This window comes from Cnephaeus nilssonii (assembly GCF_951640355.1).
Source record: "Cnephaeus nilssonii genome assembly, chromosome: 10".
Classification (NCBI taxonomy): domain Eukaryota; kingdom Metazoa; phylum Chordata; class Mammalia; order Chiroptera; family Vespertilionidae; genus Cnephaeus; species Cnephaeus nilssonii.
In genome coordinates, this window is record NC_137081.1 from 71,883,642 (window position 1) to 71,900,278 (window position 16,637).

The following is a 16,637-nucleotide window of genomic DNA, read 5'->3' on the forward strand; positions in this document are numbered from 1 at the left end:
TTAGCAACTGTCTAAAGAGGAATTTGTATTAAACTGAGCAGGCCCAGTTACAAGCCCTCAGTAAAAACAAATAAATAAAAAGCAAGGGTTGGCATGAATAGAAGCCATCCATAATTATTATTCTGCTGTGCTTGGTGTTAAGTAAATTAAATGGGTTCATAAATAATTATCTACAGAATTGGATATTTGAAAACAATATAGTACATAAATTATGCAAAGACAGACACACAGATTAAACAAAAATATTTACTGAAGGCTTACCTCAAACCAAGCAAATTGTTTCTACTTAAATGCTTCTGCCAACATTATTTTTGAGAGAAATGATTTAAATGTAAATTCAAGAGTAACTTTAAAACACAGTTCTTTATTCAGATTTGGAATGTCAATTGACATGTTTTGAGAAAATGCCATGAGTCAGGAATCTTCAAATGCTTTAAATGAAAGAAAATAAGTTTCCTATCTTATAGTTAACTAGTGGCCTGGTGCACGGATTTGTGCACATTGAAAGTAAATTAATTAGAAGAAATATTTTAATATTGCTAATTGCCCTTTCTCTATAATAGCAGTGTCAGAGATGAAAGAAAACTAGTAAAATGTATATGAAAATAATATATAAATTGATTAATAAATAACAACATGATATAACAACAACAAAGACATGATATAAAAACAACAAAAACATGATACAAAAACAACATTGATAAAAAACAATCACTGATAAATTGATTAAACTTATTCTAATATCTTCCTATATACCTTATTAAGAGTAAAAACACTTTCAGAGTGCTTGACTAATTTCCATTGTGATGAAATATTTACAACTTTAACTTTAACATTACATGCTCTTCAAACTCGAGAGAAAGCAACATATAACTGACAATATACAAAAATGGGTTCAGGTAGGAATATTCCTACTCTATCTAAAGTTTGTCCATGTGATTTATTCATAGTCATCACAAACACTGGCATCATGGGAAACTGTCTTTGAATTAATTTAAATGGGAGGCCAGTGTCAGATGGGGACAAATATCACACATTCATGAGTCAACGTTTATTTTTAGATTGTCAGTGCTTGTCATATGTACCGGCCGGTCAGCCGGTCAATCACTTAGCCTTTTATATATTTAGATATGATAACCTTCATGTTTAACTATTAAATATTTAATTAGTATAAACTTATTATTCTGTTTGATGAAAAAATAGAACCTCTTTTGGTAGTTCATATTTGGCTAGAAAATATTTTGTATTTATCCTGATTATTGATGAAAATGGCAAGAGAATCAGTATGTCATCTTCAGCTCTAGACGTAAAGAAAAAAAATTGTCATATCTTAAACTAATAGCTTCTGAGTCCTAGAGCAAAAGACCAAAGATAGGAGGAAATTATATGTATAATTTATCCTATAGTTAAATATAGATTATATTTATAATTTACCCTATGGTTATGTAACCCAACAAATAAAGAACAGATCTTTGCTTAAATCAAACAATGCATTCATAATTGTATTTATTTGGTCAGTTGCATTCTCATGAATGCAAATATATAACAATAAGTTTAATTTAAATAAATAAACATTTTAAAATCCATTGTTTTCCAACAAATAAAATTACACTAAAAAGAACAAATACTTACTAAAAAGATGATAGCCAATAATATGTCATAACATATATGGTTAATTATGAAAATTAACTATTAGGAGAAAAACCTATTTATTGGGTGTTGACATAAAAAAAACAAATACAACTTAAGTATAGCACACTGAGAAATAGAAAATCACATTAGGAAAAGCTAAAAATCATATGATTACATTCATATGTGGGATATAACACTGAAACTCATAGACACAGACAACCTTATGGTTGTTACCAGAGGGAAAGGGGTTAGGGGTAAAGGGTAAATGGGGCCAAATGTGTATTGACAAAAGATCATTTGATTTTGAGTAGTGAGCACACAATGCAATATATAGATCATGTATATAGAAATACACACTTCTGGCCCTGGTTGGCTTGGCTCAGTGAAGGGTCTCGGGTTCAATTCTGGTCAAGGGCACATGCCCTGGTTATGGGCTCGACCCCTAATATGGGGCATGCAGAAGGCAGCCAATCAATGATTCTTTCTCATCATTGATGTTTCTATCTCTCTCTCCCTCTCCCTTCTTCTCTGAAATCAATAAAAATATATTTAAAAAATAATTTCTGAAATGATCCATGAGTTTAGAATGGAATTCTATATTGAGTCTGAATGTAAGTAGATCAGGCCACAGAAGAAAATAGTTTCTTGAATAGGTTTAATTTCATGCACAGGTTAGGCTATGACTATAAACTTAAACCTGTTGGAAGTTGAAAAGTTTAGTTTAAATCAATGGAATTCCCAATGTCTGGGAATTTAACAAGTCACATCTTTTATTCACATGACACTGTGGGGGATCTGGTAGTTGGCTCATTGATCCAGTAACTGAGTGTCTATTCCATGCAGGTACCAAATGTCCAAAGGCTCTTTTATCTAGACTTACAGGCATCCATCTTCACTTCCCATCTAATTTACATCTTCCATCTCCTACTTTCCTCTCCCCATCTGAACATACACATCCTGGCAAACTTCAGGTTGTTTCAGAAATGGGTAAAACTAGCCTAGACTGATCTCACATTTACATAAATTTATAACTGCCTTTGGGTTCTACAATTAAAACATCAATAACATGACTCCTGTTCTCTGCCTTGGTAAGTGCTCTCCTTTACTAGGGGCAGTGCTTAGTCATTAATTCAACAAATATTAACAGAGCATCTAATGTGTCCAGCCACTGTGGCTTGGAATTTAGTCATGAATCAAACAAAACTGCTCTTATGGTACCTTGCAGTATTTATAAATAAAACACAAACACGTTAGATGTCAGGTGGTGAGAAATTAGATGATGGAAAATAAAGCAGGGTAAGTCAATAACCTAACTACTGTTTGAATGGAGAGAAGGGTCAGGGGCTACAGAAACAAAAGCACATTGGTTACCATATCAGAATTTTTCTGCAGAATCTTTGTGTATCCATTGTGTATAAAAGAGTAATGACTTAATCTCATCACCATAAGGTTGAAACAGTTTACAAGGACTATTTTTTTTTCAAAGAAAATAATATTCCTAAGTAAAAATACCTTGGGTTAAAATATTTTATTATAGTAATTAATTAATAATAGTAATTATAGTAATTTAATGCATACTCTAGTCGTGGTAAAGATTAAATGATACTAACACATAATAAAATTAAATTGATTCTCTGTAACCTTTGGATTATTGAAAAAGTCTTAGCAAAGTGGAAAGCTTATGGGGGGGATTATGTGCAGAGGATCTATATGGATTTGTCTAATATGGCCTCATATTATCCCAATATAATGAAGTGGGGCATTCCCTGCACATTAGTTAGGCTACAACATGATGACAATAACTTTCTTCGTGATAATCTCATCTGAGATGATCTTTTCCATGATTACCTCCTATCCAGTATTCTTCACCTCTCATATCTTTATAAAAATCAATTTTTCTAAAAATGAATTATTACTTTGTGCTCTGATTTGTCTTTTTAAAAAATTAGTTTTATTTGATTACCTTAGCCTTGAGGGTTCTATAAAGGCACTCTGAGGACATGATCAATATTAACACAATAGTGACTATTAATATAGTTGGCATTAGTAATTTTATTAGGCTAAAATTAATTGTTTTTAACACATAGTCAATGTTTTGATAGAGAAACGGGGACCTAAATATGGTAAATCACTTGTTTATGGTCAGAGACCTCTATGTGCATGCTTCATTCTCATTTTATTTTTGTCATCATATGCTTATTCACTTATCTGGTTTTCAGTTAGCCCCATATCATAAGCCATAAGCCATATTTAGCTGTCATCTGCAAGTCAGATTACTTACAAATCTCAAATGACTACCACATTATAAAACATTACTTGTTAAAAACTTTTACAGCTGATTGCTTTAAAAAAGAGAAATACTCAACTATGAACATTATTTATAAGCAAATGTTATACAGGTTTCTCTGATCTTTCAAAAAAATGTTGCCATGATAGTTTTATAAGGTACTTTTTGACTAAAATTATTGATGCCATCATTTTTAATATGAATTTTGAAATAGCAGTCTGTTAAAAATTTAAATGCTGATCTTTTTCAATCTCACCCCATATGTCTACCTAAAATCAGAGTTTTGAAAATTTGGCTTTCTGAATTTTACATTTTCCTTCTACCTGGATACTCAGAGATGGCACGGTCTGCTCAGAATTAATTTTATTCCTTTAATTTTTTTCAGTTTTCTCTACAGAAATATTTGAGATATATTTCTATTTTTAGTAATAAATTAGAAAATGCTAATTTTCTTAGACATGCTTTCCTGATGAAAATGTATCAGCTTTAGTTACAGATTTGCACACATTTCTTTTCCTAGTGAATATTTAATTAGCACCTGGATTAAATATTTTTTTACTTTATTCAACTCGGTTCTGAAATTGGAAGATATATTTAGGACTATACAATAAGTTTAATTATTAAAATACCTAAGTTGTATAAAACATTTGAGGAATGTAAAAAAGAATAAATTCTAATATTTCTTAAATGTTTTTGTTTCCTTATATAAACCTTCAAGAACAATAATCATAAAAGTCTAAGCAAATGCATACAAGTTATTATATCTCTTTTGCCTCATACACCAAGATAGATTAAAAACTGGCTCTAGACAAGGAATGGCCATAATCCCTCTTATTAACATATTTAAGAATCTTAGAACTTTTCCAGAAAACTTTCCAAATAGATATCAGTGAATGGTGACCCTTCAGGCTTGTGTTACTTTGTGATACCTTGTCTGTTAACTTGGTCTCGTTACTCTAGGGACCCAGATTTGATTCTGCATAATAATGAGTAGATCACATAGATGGTTAGGTGTTCCCTTCAGGAAAGAGAATCCAGTGCTATAATCAATGACAGTGCCTGGAGAGGCAAATAGCAACTTGGCTTGGGATGGGAGGCTGAGAATGACACATGAAGTGTGAGGCGTGGGAGTCCGGTTTGAGTTCCGGTGCTCTGACATTGCAGGTCCAGGGCGCATCAGGCCGGCTCTGCTGGGCCTGGCTCCGGCTGCTGCAGGGCCCTTAGACATTCTGACTGGCGCTTAGACCCTCAGATATCTAGGTAATCGGAGGTACGTTCAGTTTTAGAGACACATAAAGGAAAGAGAACACTAAAGATATTCAAAATTATTTTCTAGATTATTTTCCTGAGCAAATGTATGAAGTATTAAAAAAGAAAAATAGGAGTTTATTTCCTACAGTTAGGCTCACTTATTCTTTTGTTGTGTTTGTTTGTTTATTTATTTATTTATCTTTATTGTTGGAAATGTTACAGATGTCACACACACACATACACACACACACATACACACCCTTTTTTTTCCTACTAAAAGCAGACTTCGGTTCACTGTGATAATAAAGGCCATTATAGAGGTGGGTGAGTGAGGAGGGAATCATGACATACCCTTAAGCATGTTCAGCAGTACAGCCTCTGTTCAAAGATGGCCAAAGGGTGTCTTGGAGACATAAGTCAAGTCACATGAGATGACACCATTAGCCAGAAGAAGGACTAAATTTAACCTCCAAGTCCCTCCTACTCTGACCAATGTTTTGTTTATTTCTTTTTCTTATTATGTCTCCCTGATATAACTATTCATCAAAAGTTTATAAAATACTGTCTTGGAAAGTCTTCTACATTTCATACATGCATAAAAGCAGCCATACACCTCATGAAGGAAGAATATTAGCAGAATTCATAGGCCTGTTGCTCCTGGCACACAACCAAGTAACTGTGAATGGAGTGTGAATTGCACTGACACTGGAGTTCAGTTCCAGGATGCCTAGGGATATGCACTGTGGAATCTACCTAGTCTTCTTTGGGAAAGTGATCAGTCCTTCTGTTAATTTATTGGTGTGTGTGTGTGTGTGTAGGCGTGCGCAGTACTAAATTATCAAAGGCTTGTTTAAATTATTAATCTTAAAGCCAATTTACAGAACTATTTATTTTTATTTTATTTTTTTAATATATTTTATTGATTTTTTTACAGAGAGGAAGAGAGAGGGATAGAGAGTTAGAAACTTTGATGAGAGAGAAACATCGATCAGCTGCCTCTTGCACACTCCCTACTGGGGATGTGCCCGAAACCAAGGTACATGCCCTTGACCGGAATCGAACCTGGGACCCTTAAGTCCGCAGGCCGACGCTCTATCCACTGAGCCAAACCGGTTTCGGCGAACTTTTTATTTTAAGGCCAGGCCAAAATTCCCTGAAGTAGGACAATTGATGTACATACATGTAATTGTATAATTTAGTCTCCCCATATAACCATTCTATATTACCAATTAAAGAATCTGCAGGTTCCCCATTATTTTTACTGAGTATCTTCAGCTCCTGTTTCGGTAGTATTATTTTAGTTTGGTTTTCTCCTCTTTAAATAAATTTCACACTTCATGAACTCTTACAATGTGAATGGCCCATTTACAAATATAAGTTAATAGCTAAATAGTCTTAGCAATTACTTTTAAATAAAAAGAAATATTTGGGGAAAATGTTAAATGCAGCCAGAGATTTTATAGACATCTGTGTCTCCATGAATATTCATAAACCTGTATGTATACTCATACATGCATATATTTTTATGCAGTCTATTAAGATACTGTTTGAAGATTAAAGAAAGAAGTATGCCTTTGCATGTCTGGCTGCTTGAAAAGAAATGACAGAGTAAGAGAGAAATGGAGAGAGACGGAGTTCAATGATAATCTCCCTTGATAAGTGCTTCATTTCTGTTGCAGAAAATAACCATTGACTTATTCTCCAGTTCTATCTACTTAATTACCATGTGAATATTCTGTAATTACATATCCAATGTTGTCCTTTAGATTACATGATTGTGTTTGTTGCTACTATGTATGCAGCTTTTAGTGTAATTATCCTATAGAGGTTATAATAATTTTTATATTGTGAATATAAAGTGTTATTATATAATTTAATGGTAATTTCTATTTTCTTTGCACAGATTAATTACATTTCACTATAGCTCCTTCTTTTTATATGCAGGACATCTCAATTGTTATGCTATTCAGGGAGAGGAAATGCTCAAAATTTATGAGATAGAATGTCCCACAAGAAGGAAGTTTTGTTGGTAGTAAAATACACTGGTTCTTGGCATAGTGGACATTATTCAGATCAATTTTCGTTTCTTGTTTTTTCCTTGTCTTAGCCTTTCAATTGGATCATCTGCTCTCTGAGTGCTGACGTCCTCTCTTGTACTTTTTTTACTGTTCCTAAGCTCCCTGTATCCAATTAAATACATGCCTGCCCCAGCAAATAATCTATTATGGATCCACCGCTTCCATGTTATTCTCATGGTTAAATTACTCATGTTCAAAATGGGAATCAACAATGTTGTCCCACCAGCTTTCCTTTCCATAAATTTTCTTTCCATAGACTGTTCTTGCTGCCACTTACTGGCCAGTCTGGCTAGACTCTTTTCAATCTCCCATTCCTCTCTTCTGTCTTCAATCCCTTCCCTATTCCTTCCCCTCCAATGAAATGTCGCCTATCACCTATGCGATCTTCTAACCTGTCTTCCTTTAGTCTACCACTTCTATTTACCTCCCCTTTTCTTTTCCCAATTATATCTCCTTTTTTATTTCTAAAACCATAGATTAGTTTTGCCTCTTGAACTGTATATAAATAAAAAGTAGTATATTATTATTTTTGTGTCCAGTTTTTTCTTCCAGTATTATTCTTGTGTGACTCATTCATGTTTCATCTATCATCCATCTATCAATCTATCTATTTGTCTATCTATATTTTTATTCCATTGTATGAGTGAACCACAGTTTATCCATCTTTCTTGTGATAACATTTGGATTATTTTTAGTTTTTGGATAGTTCTAAACAGATTGCTGTGCACATTATGTACAAGTTTATGTGCACATATGTATACTTTTTTCTTGGCTATATATTAAAAGTAGAAATGCTAGGTCATAAGATGTTGGCATATTCAAAGTTAGTAAATACTCTAAACTGTTTTTCACATTGGTTGAACCAATTTATGTTCCCACTAGCAATATATGAGAGTTTCTGTTATTTGTGGTCAATTTGGTGGGTGTGCAATGGTATTTTTTGAAGTTTTAATTTTTATTTCCCTGATTAGTTATGAGTTGGGTATATTTTCACATCTTTTAAAGATCACTCTAAAACAGATTTAATATATGTAGCAAAATTACTTATAATTGGTGAGTTGTAGATAAGTTTTTATCGTAGCCCTTTAGCACTGTAGGCAGGTGCAAACTATTCCTTGCTACAGTGTGGTGCAGGACAATCATCAACCCTCAGAATGTTTCTCAGGTTTTCTCAGCAATGTGGTTACAAAAACAAAGAGGTTCAAGATTTTAGATTTAAAATTACATTTAATTAGGGCTCACAAAGTTAGTCAAGAAATAATCTATTTCAGTGAAATTCAAATCATGTGTAACTATTAGAGAATGTAGTTCCTCTGTAATATTACTGTAATATTACCTCCATATCATCACTTCTTACACTCTCCAGTTCCCAAATTCTCGTTCCCCAATATCTGCCCCATGGAAATCACCTGGGCCCCATCTCAGATTTATGAATTAGAATCTAGGTGTGGGCGGTGGTGGGAGATAGGGAAAGGCACTGAAATTTTTGCTTACAAATAAGTCCTCTACATGATTCTGATGAAATACCATTTTGTAAACTTCTGAAAAAGCACATTATATGAAGATTTGGGAAGATACATTAGCCAACTTCTGTGTTCCAATAGACAGCTGACCCAAGACCAAGTAATGAAATGTAAAGCAACTGGGGGAGTTTTAAACTCTTCTACTAGTAAATAAGAGTTATCTAGAAATCTGACCAATGATTGTTCTTTAGAGAATTTTGCATGAATGGGAGACAGTACTAGATGATCATATAGGTTGCTGCTAATACATTCTTCTTAAATGCAAACAGATGTATGATGTGTACAAATAAACAGATTTAACTTTTAGATCTCCAAGTCTTTCACTTTTGAATATATAACTCTTCTTGAGTATAGCTAAAACTCATGTTAAGTATAGACTCTTATAAGCGTTGAATATCAATGTGGGTACTTGGCATAATGCAGTAGAAAGCATGAGATTGCATGAAATAAATTTCCATAAATATGAAGCAAGTCTGTCAATAAATTTAATTTCTGTCTGATTTAATAAAGGACTAAATAAATATACAAACATGAGAATAATAAATTATGTTTTAATTTGTCTCATCCACTATAATTCTCTTAGAGCAGGTTAAAGTTTGTAAATTGTGATTTTTATCTCAGCTAATCTCATTTCACATTGCTTCACATTTAGATAGCTAAAAGGAAATCGCTGTTTCCAAATCCAAACTCTGGTATCAGTTTAATCATTTACTTTGCTTAATATTATTTCTATTGTGAAAGTCAACATTTTGAATGTTGTCAATTATAATATGTTCATAAACATACATATAGACATGTCTGCTTTTCAAAAGACGGAGGCTGAATGTCTAATTACAGAATTAGTGTGGCTATCACACGAAATGATCTTCGTTTTTATTACTCATGTTCAGGAGGTATAAAAAAAGAGGTATAGAAATAAATATTTGAGGACGTCTTCCTTTGTAGTTGAGAAAATTGTCTGTAATGCTCACTAAGGAACTTCCTTCAAAGCAAAGAGCTCAGACTCCAGGGAGGCTTTCCCTCTGACTGATGGGCAGGTCATGTTCTCACCTCGGAGGGGACAATAGACTAGACTTAAGGTTATCCTTTCCCACCTGTGACCGATCAGCCAGTTTCCCAGGCCACTTTTCCCTTGGAGTCTCATCAGAGGCACAATCTACTCACCGGCCCAGGTATTAGAAAATACTTGGACCTGTTCTGGCATGTGTCGAGGGGGCTTCTTTCCATCACACCAAGGCCTGGTGCGGAGGTAGGAGTTCCCAAGTCACCATACAACACCCTGTTCTCTGGATGAAAAGTGGTACATCTAAGACAGCTTGAGCATTTCTGCTCATTTCAGAAGAACACTAATATTGCTCCCCAGAAGAAAAGCTAAGGAACCTGTTGACTTAAACTTTAAAATTCCGAAACCAAAGGGTTTGTCAGCTAGCGTTATATCCATAGAACCTATTTCCCCTTAGCTAGCTGAAATGATACCCAACTCAGGCAAAAAGAGGAAGCAAATCAATAGCATTATTAGAAATTTCTAGTTACATGTGATTATAAGCTTTTTTATAAATTAATCTACATATTGATCAACCGACTTTAAATATTACATGACATGGACACATTTATTGTGACTGAAGAAAAATGTCTTGTAATATAATTTTATTTTTCTGTTGTGCATTCTTTGTAGATGTGTGTCACCACTACTGTGTGAATTCTGAATCCTGTACTATTGGGAATGACGGAAGCGTTGACTGTGTCTGTCCAACACGCTATGAAGGACCAAAATGTGAGGTTGACAAATGTATAAGATGCCATGGGGGTCACTGCGTTATAAATAAAGACAGTGATGATATATCTTGCAAGTAAGTGGACATCTGCTTAACTTAGTAAAATATTTGAACCCAAAGGGTTTAGCAGTCCAGCAAAAAACTGTAAAAAAACAATGTAAATTCTTTTTATTCTAAAATATTGTGACTATTGCATCCTTTTTTGCTGGAGATAAAGTTCAGTTCATTTAAATTAAATCCAAACCATTCAACACCTATTATGCACATCTTGGGAACATGAATATTAATCATGTAATGATATGGTCAGATCATTCCCTATATATAATATTTATAATAGTAAGCAAGAAACAGTGAAATGCAACATACCTTCAGAAAGCTATATGTAATATTTCTGAATTAGGATAGCTCAGGCTTTTAATTGTTTCATTATTATCCTCTACAGTGAGTATTGGCTCTCTGTTGTCATAAAACAATACTTTTGGGGGAGAAACAAAGGACCTATCTAATGGAAACACACTTTACATGTTTTTGTGGGTTGTTTTATTTTTGTTGTTTGCTTGTTTTTTTTACTTTGAACATAAAAATAAGGAAAAGGAATAATGTTTCCTAGGGAGCAACTAAAACAAAAATGTCCAAGTTACACTTTGGTTACATTATCTTTTGCCCTTTGGCTTCAAGGTCAAGTGAATAAAAAACAGATCATCGCAGCTAAAGGGTAATGTCATTCAGTCTCTATCATGAAACGAGTTTATGCCACTGAGGTTAGAGGTCAATCCTCACTCCAAACTTCTTTCAACAACCTTTTAAAAGAAGAACTTTTAAAACACTGGACTCTACCACTTGCCTTGCTTAGGAGCCTAATAAATGATGATATGAGACAGAAAAGCAGGCGGTGAGTGTTCCCGCCACAGCTTCCGCCGCCACAGCTGTGCGAGGGCGCCAGCCCTGAGTTACGGTGCTCTGCCAAGCAAGGCCCAATAAAATTTTATTACCTACAGCATCAACATTTTTCTCTTTTATTTACTCTCATTTTAGAATTTACTCTAAATATGATTTGTGTTATCATCATGAATGTCATTTACTGAAACCCTCTAATTGGTTCATTTGGAAGTACCTTATATCTTTTTTTAAAGTAAAGTAATTGAAAATATGACTAATTACAAATTTGTGCCTTTGGTAAGTACATAAAAGCAAAATGCATTTTCATGTAAACTGCCAAAATCGTGTTTACTTATTAAGCTTGTCAGTTCTTTGTGCTGAGACTTCAGCCTGACAGAGCTCTATTTCAATTAGTGGGCATATGTCTTCCTTCCTGTCCAGGGCCCCATCTCAGGAATGCGCTGTAGAGTCCTCTTTACAACCCATTTCATCCTCGCAGGGAATCATGGCCCTCACCTAAGGCAGGCTGTGAGCCAGGTTCCCACTTAGTTTACCTTAGAACGTCTCAGGCAGAGACACACGCTCTGTTTCTGTTACGTGGGCAAGTTCCATGAGAGGAAGGCAGGGCTCCGGGGGCATCAGTGCTACCTGCTCTCCAGGGAAACGTGGCTTTGCTGACCTAAAAACATGAGCCTTATAACCCCAGTAGGCTATTGAGGTTCAACCTTATAGCTCTTGACTCTTAAAAGATCTTTTTTTGGAAAAATATATGTAAAAGTAGGTAAATAATAGTTGGTAACAATGAGTAGATAGTGCAAGTTTAAAAATAGGAGTATAATACTTGATTTATTAGATAGACCATAAAACGTACATGCCAAACAGGACTTTGGGTATGCTGAAATTATTAGACAAGTTTGTTTGCATTTCTATGATATGCTTCATCTTAGCAGGAAATGAAGTTTACAGTGATATTGGAATTTGTTTCAGATGTAAAGAACTGATACCAAAACAGAATCACAACCGAGTTAACGTAAATTCAAGCTGCCATGTATGCTTGTGATTCCTAATAGGTGTGTTTCTAATGTGCAGCCTATGAGCTGTCAATTAGAATAGATACTCTGTCAAGTATAATGAGCATAGAGATAACATGGAGCTAACTGAATATTTTTTTCTCCTCTGGAAATCTAAGTAAATGTTGATGAAGAATTTATCAAAATATTCCATAGTCTACACAATGCCTTTGATATTGATTACTATGGAATTATTTTTGTGTACTGGACAACTATTAATTAACTTTTGGAAAATATATCACAAACTATGTGTGCATGTGTGACATATGTCTCTAATAAACAAAATTATGATTAAAAAAACTTGCATTAAAAATGTGAACTAGCCCTAGCCAGTTTGACTCAGTGGATAGAGTATCGGCCTATGGACCGAAGGGTCTCAGGTTCAATTCTGGTCAAGGGCAGGTACCTTGGTTGCAGGCTCCTCCCTGGCCCGGGCCCAGGTCGGGATGTATTCAGGAGGCAATCAATCTATGTGTTTCTCTCACATCAATATTTCTCTCTGTCTTTCCTTCTCTCTTCCCCTTTCTCTAAAATGAGAAAATATGCTCAGGTGAGGATTAAAAAAAGATGAACTGTACTCTGATGCATTATAATGATTTGGATAATTTGTGTTTTGCATTTGAAATATCTACAAATTTCTGTCTTCAATTGAGAATTCAAAAAAAAAAAGCCTTTAGGAGAAAGAGGCAACATCTTTTTATTACTTGTGGAAGCAGAAGTTTAAGAGCAATGAATAAATATGTGTGTTTTTTTGTTTTAAAAGCTGATATTTGGTGTATAGTTATCTTTTTTATGGAAAATCACTTCATGCATAATGAGCTATTTTTCTCTTTGATGTTATACCTTTGACAGAACAAGAAACTAACTGTCTGCTCTTTGATTTTTAAGGAGGGTAGGCATGGAGGACAAAGAACAGCCTCCTCAACCCACTCACCACATCAGACACCTATACCACGGAATATGTTTGAATTTGTATTTGCATGCCTTCGTAGATTATAAAGGATGTGACAGTCTCTGTCAAACCTTAGAAACTTTAAACCACTTTCTTATATCTCCAGTTCACTCATTGCTTCTGTTCATCTTAAAAAGAAATGTGATTTTAAAATTCATGTCTTTAACAATATCTTTAAATTAAGCATGTGGAAAAAGTTATAAGCAGTTTAGTCCATTTCTAGCTGCCCTACCAACCACATGAAGTCCAATAAATATGCACAAAATAAATGAACTACAGGATTGCCAACCAATATTTCAGACATCTCCCCTATCATTGGCAATTGCCCTTTGATGGATGTACTGTAATAGATATCCATTAGGGAAAGGATCAAAGTGATCAGTCGATGATATTGCAGCCTGATTTCTTTGTCAAGGTTATGTCCAGATTTATTGTGATATCACTGATTGCTTCCTAGCACCTAGTACTAACATGATCTCACAATCAAAATATTGGCAGGACGTGTTATAGTCCTTATTTGGTCCCAGGTTAGATAATTCTACTACCATACTTCTTATAGAAGAGGTCCCTTGGAAATTTGGAATGCAAATGCAGTTTTTTTTTCTGTTTCCCCAACAATTTTTAATGTCCAACCTAATAGTATTTATCTATTTATTTAAAAATATAACATGGCAAATAAGAAATTTGGTTTTTCCTATTATTATCATGCTTGTTTTCCCCCTGTACCAATAGCCATAGTTTATTCTTATCTCAGACATGTAAATAAATATGGCATATGTTAGAATCATTTCCATAAGTATTCCATGTAAGGTTATTTCATTACTCTGTTGCTATATTGCATATTGTTCCTATAATAGTACTATTTATTTTTGCAATGGACTGCTCCATGTTTTGTTTTGTTTTTGTTGTTAGAATAAAAAGGTTTACATTAATTACAATACATATTCAAAGAAATACAGTGGGATACATGTGACTACAGCATAATCCTATGCTTTCTTACAAAATATGAAAACTAAAACTCATTAATAATTATTTGGACTAGATTTCCATATTAGAAGGAGTAGATGAGGCATTTGCCTCCAGAGTATATGATCATATGGTTTATAATTCACACTGATCTCACCAAATTATAGTTATTGGAAAAGGGAATAAGATATTGATGATAAGATCTTCTCAAAGTGTAAGTGATAGGAATTAGCGTATATATTTTTCACACATATATCTAGCTAAATTAAATTTTTATATTAAGCAAATGGGTTAAAAATTTGAAAATTACCAAAATAATAATTTTTATCATTATTCTGTTAAAAAATATTTGCCTTTAACAAGTCTGCCTTTCTGAAAACTTACTTTTGGCCAGCTCCTGCCTGACTCCTCTACGGTGAATATTATCGTGTGCAGAGAATTTGTGTCAGCTTTAAACAATAACGATGCCAGTGATGATGAGATTTCTTTTCCTTTGTTGTTGCAGCTGCACCAACGGAAAGATTGCCTCTAGCTGTCAGTTATGTGACGGCTACTGTTACAATGGTGGCACGTGTCAGCTGGACCCTGAGACAAATGTACCTGTGTGTCTGTGAGTATTTTACAACTTTGTGGGCTTTTAATAGTATGACTTTGGTTGTACATGGAATCCCTGCTCTATTGTTCTCCTTTCTTGGGGGAAATACATTTTAAATAAATATTTCATGGACACCTTTGATCAGGTATTTTCCCTCATTGACTCGTGTGCTGCAGAATCTCCTCCTTCATCAATTGGCTAGTGACTTCATAAGGAGAACTCATTTAAATTTTAGCATCATACCCATTTCAGACATTCATAGATTTTTGAACTTGGAAGTGTCAGGGGAAAATGTTATAGTTTTATTGACTTTATTCAGATATGTGAAACCCAGACATGATCCTATTAATGAATACTTCAGTACTTAAGGTCATTCTTTTCAAAAGAATTTCAGGTATAACTTCACGTGTATAATGCTTTTGATAATTGTATTCATTTTAAAAGTGTTGTATTATGCAAACCTATTAAGCCTTGCTCCTTTGTAATACATTAACTCCAAGCTGGGTTTCTAAATGTTTGGAAAGTATTGGAGACTCTCTGCTTTAAGAAAATCTGGAATTTAATATTTCCTCCTCTCAAATAACTAATGGTCCAGAATGGACAACTTGAAATAAAACTATTCAACTTACGTGTCCTCTACTTTGAGTTTTCCTTTATCCCTGCTTGACCAGAAGGGCAATGCCCACATAAGACCCATGCCTGCGTTCTGTACCCACCTTGTCAGAGTAGCATGTGATGAGTTTGTATGGGAGAGAAGTGAGCATACCTGAGAACAGTTTTAATCACATTTTCTGTATGAAGTAAATTTGAAACATATTAACAAAAAATACCAAGTCAGATGCTTTATTTGGCTGTATTTTACTGAAATTCTGCAGATGCTCTGTGGGGTTTAAAAGTCAGCGCTGTGACCAGAAAGAGAACCCTTGTGATCACTACTGTCAGAATGAGGGGATTTGCACTTTAACTGCGTTTAATGAGCCGAGATGCAAGTAGGTTTAACCTTCCACTTACCGCTCCACTTCGTGTGACATCATTTCAGGCCACAGTCCATCGGCTTAAATCATGAACATCCACGTGCATTTCAGTGTATACTTAATCCCTGGGCTCATCTGTGTCGTACACACTTAACCTGTGCTTCGCTCACCGACAATTGTATGCACCATAGTCAGAAAGCCTAAAAATGTAATGAGGGAATGATAAGTTCATGAAACTGTCTAATGAAAATATATTAGTTAGACTAGTGCTTTTAACTAGAGAAGTATAGAAGCAGGTATTTTTAGACTCTGTCACTCTATACTATATTTGGAGTGGTAGTTTTTATTTAGTAACTGACTTTTCACTTCAGATGCTGATGAAAAAATACATTATTTTGTATCCCAAAATTTTATTGGAAATGATCTTACCTTAACCAGTAAGACTTCTTTGCAGAAAAAATGTACCTGGTAAAAATTCTAGAAATTTTATTTCTAAATAGTTGAAATGAGACTTTCTCAATTCAGTTTGTCATAGCAAACTCATTTCTTCTGAGAAATTTCAAGGACCACTTTTGAGGAAACTATCAACGTTCATTACAGTGAAAGTTATCTTTTAGTCGTTTATTTGAGCTTTAGAGGTGGGATCGTATCTGAC

The 16,637-nt window shown here is 34.2% G+C and overlaps 1 protein-coding gene across 1 annotated transcript in view; it reads left to right on the forward strand.

Moving 5' to 3' along the window:
* LRP1B (LDL receptor related protein 1B) overlaps nucleotides 1–16,637 on the forward strand; it is a 1,721,287-nt gene that overhangs the window by 1,661,957 nt on the left and 42,693 nt on the right. The window contains exons 85-86 of the mRNA XM_079782447.1: nucleotides 10,447–10,621; nucleotides 14,919–15,023. Of these exons, the coding sequence (XP_079638573.1) occupies nucleotides 10,447–10,621; nucleotides 14,919–15,023 (280 nt within the window). The remainder of the gene's footprint in view (nucleotides 1–10,446; nucleotides 10,622–14,918; nucleotides 15,024–16,637) is intronic.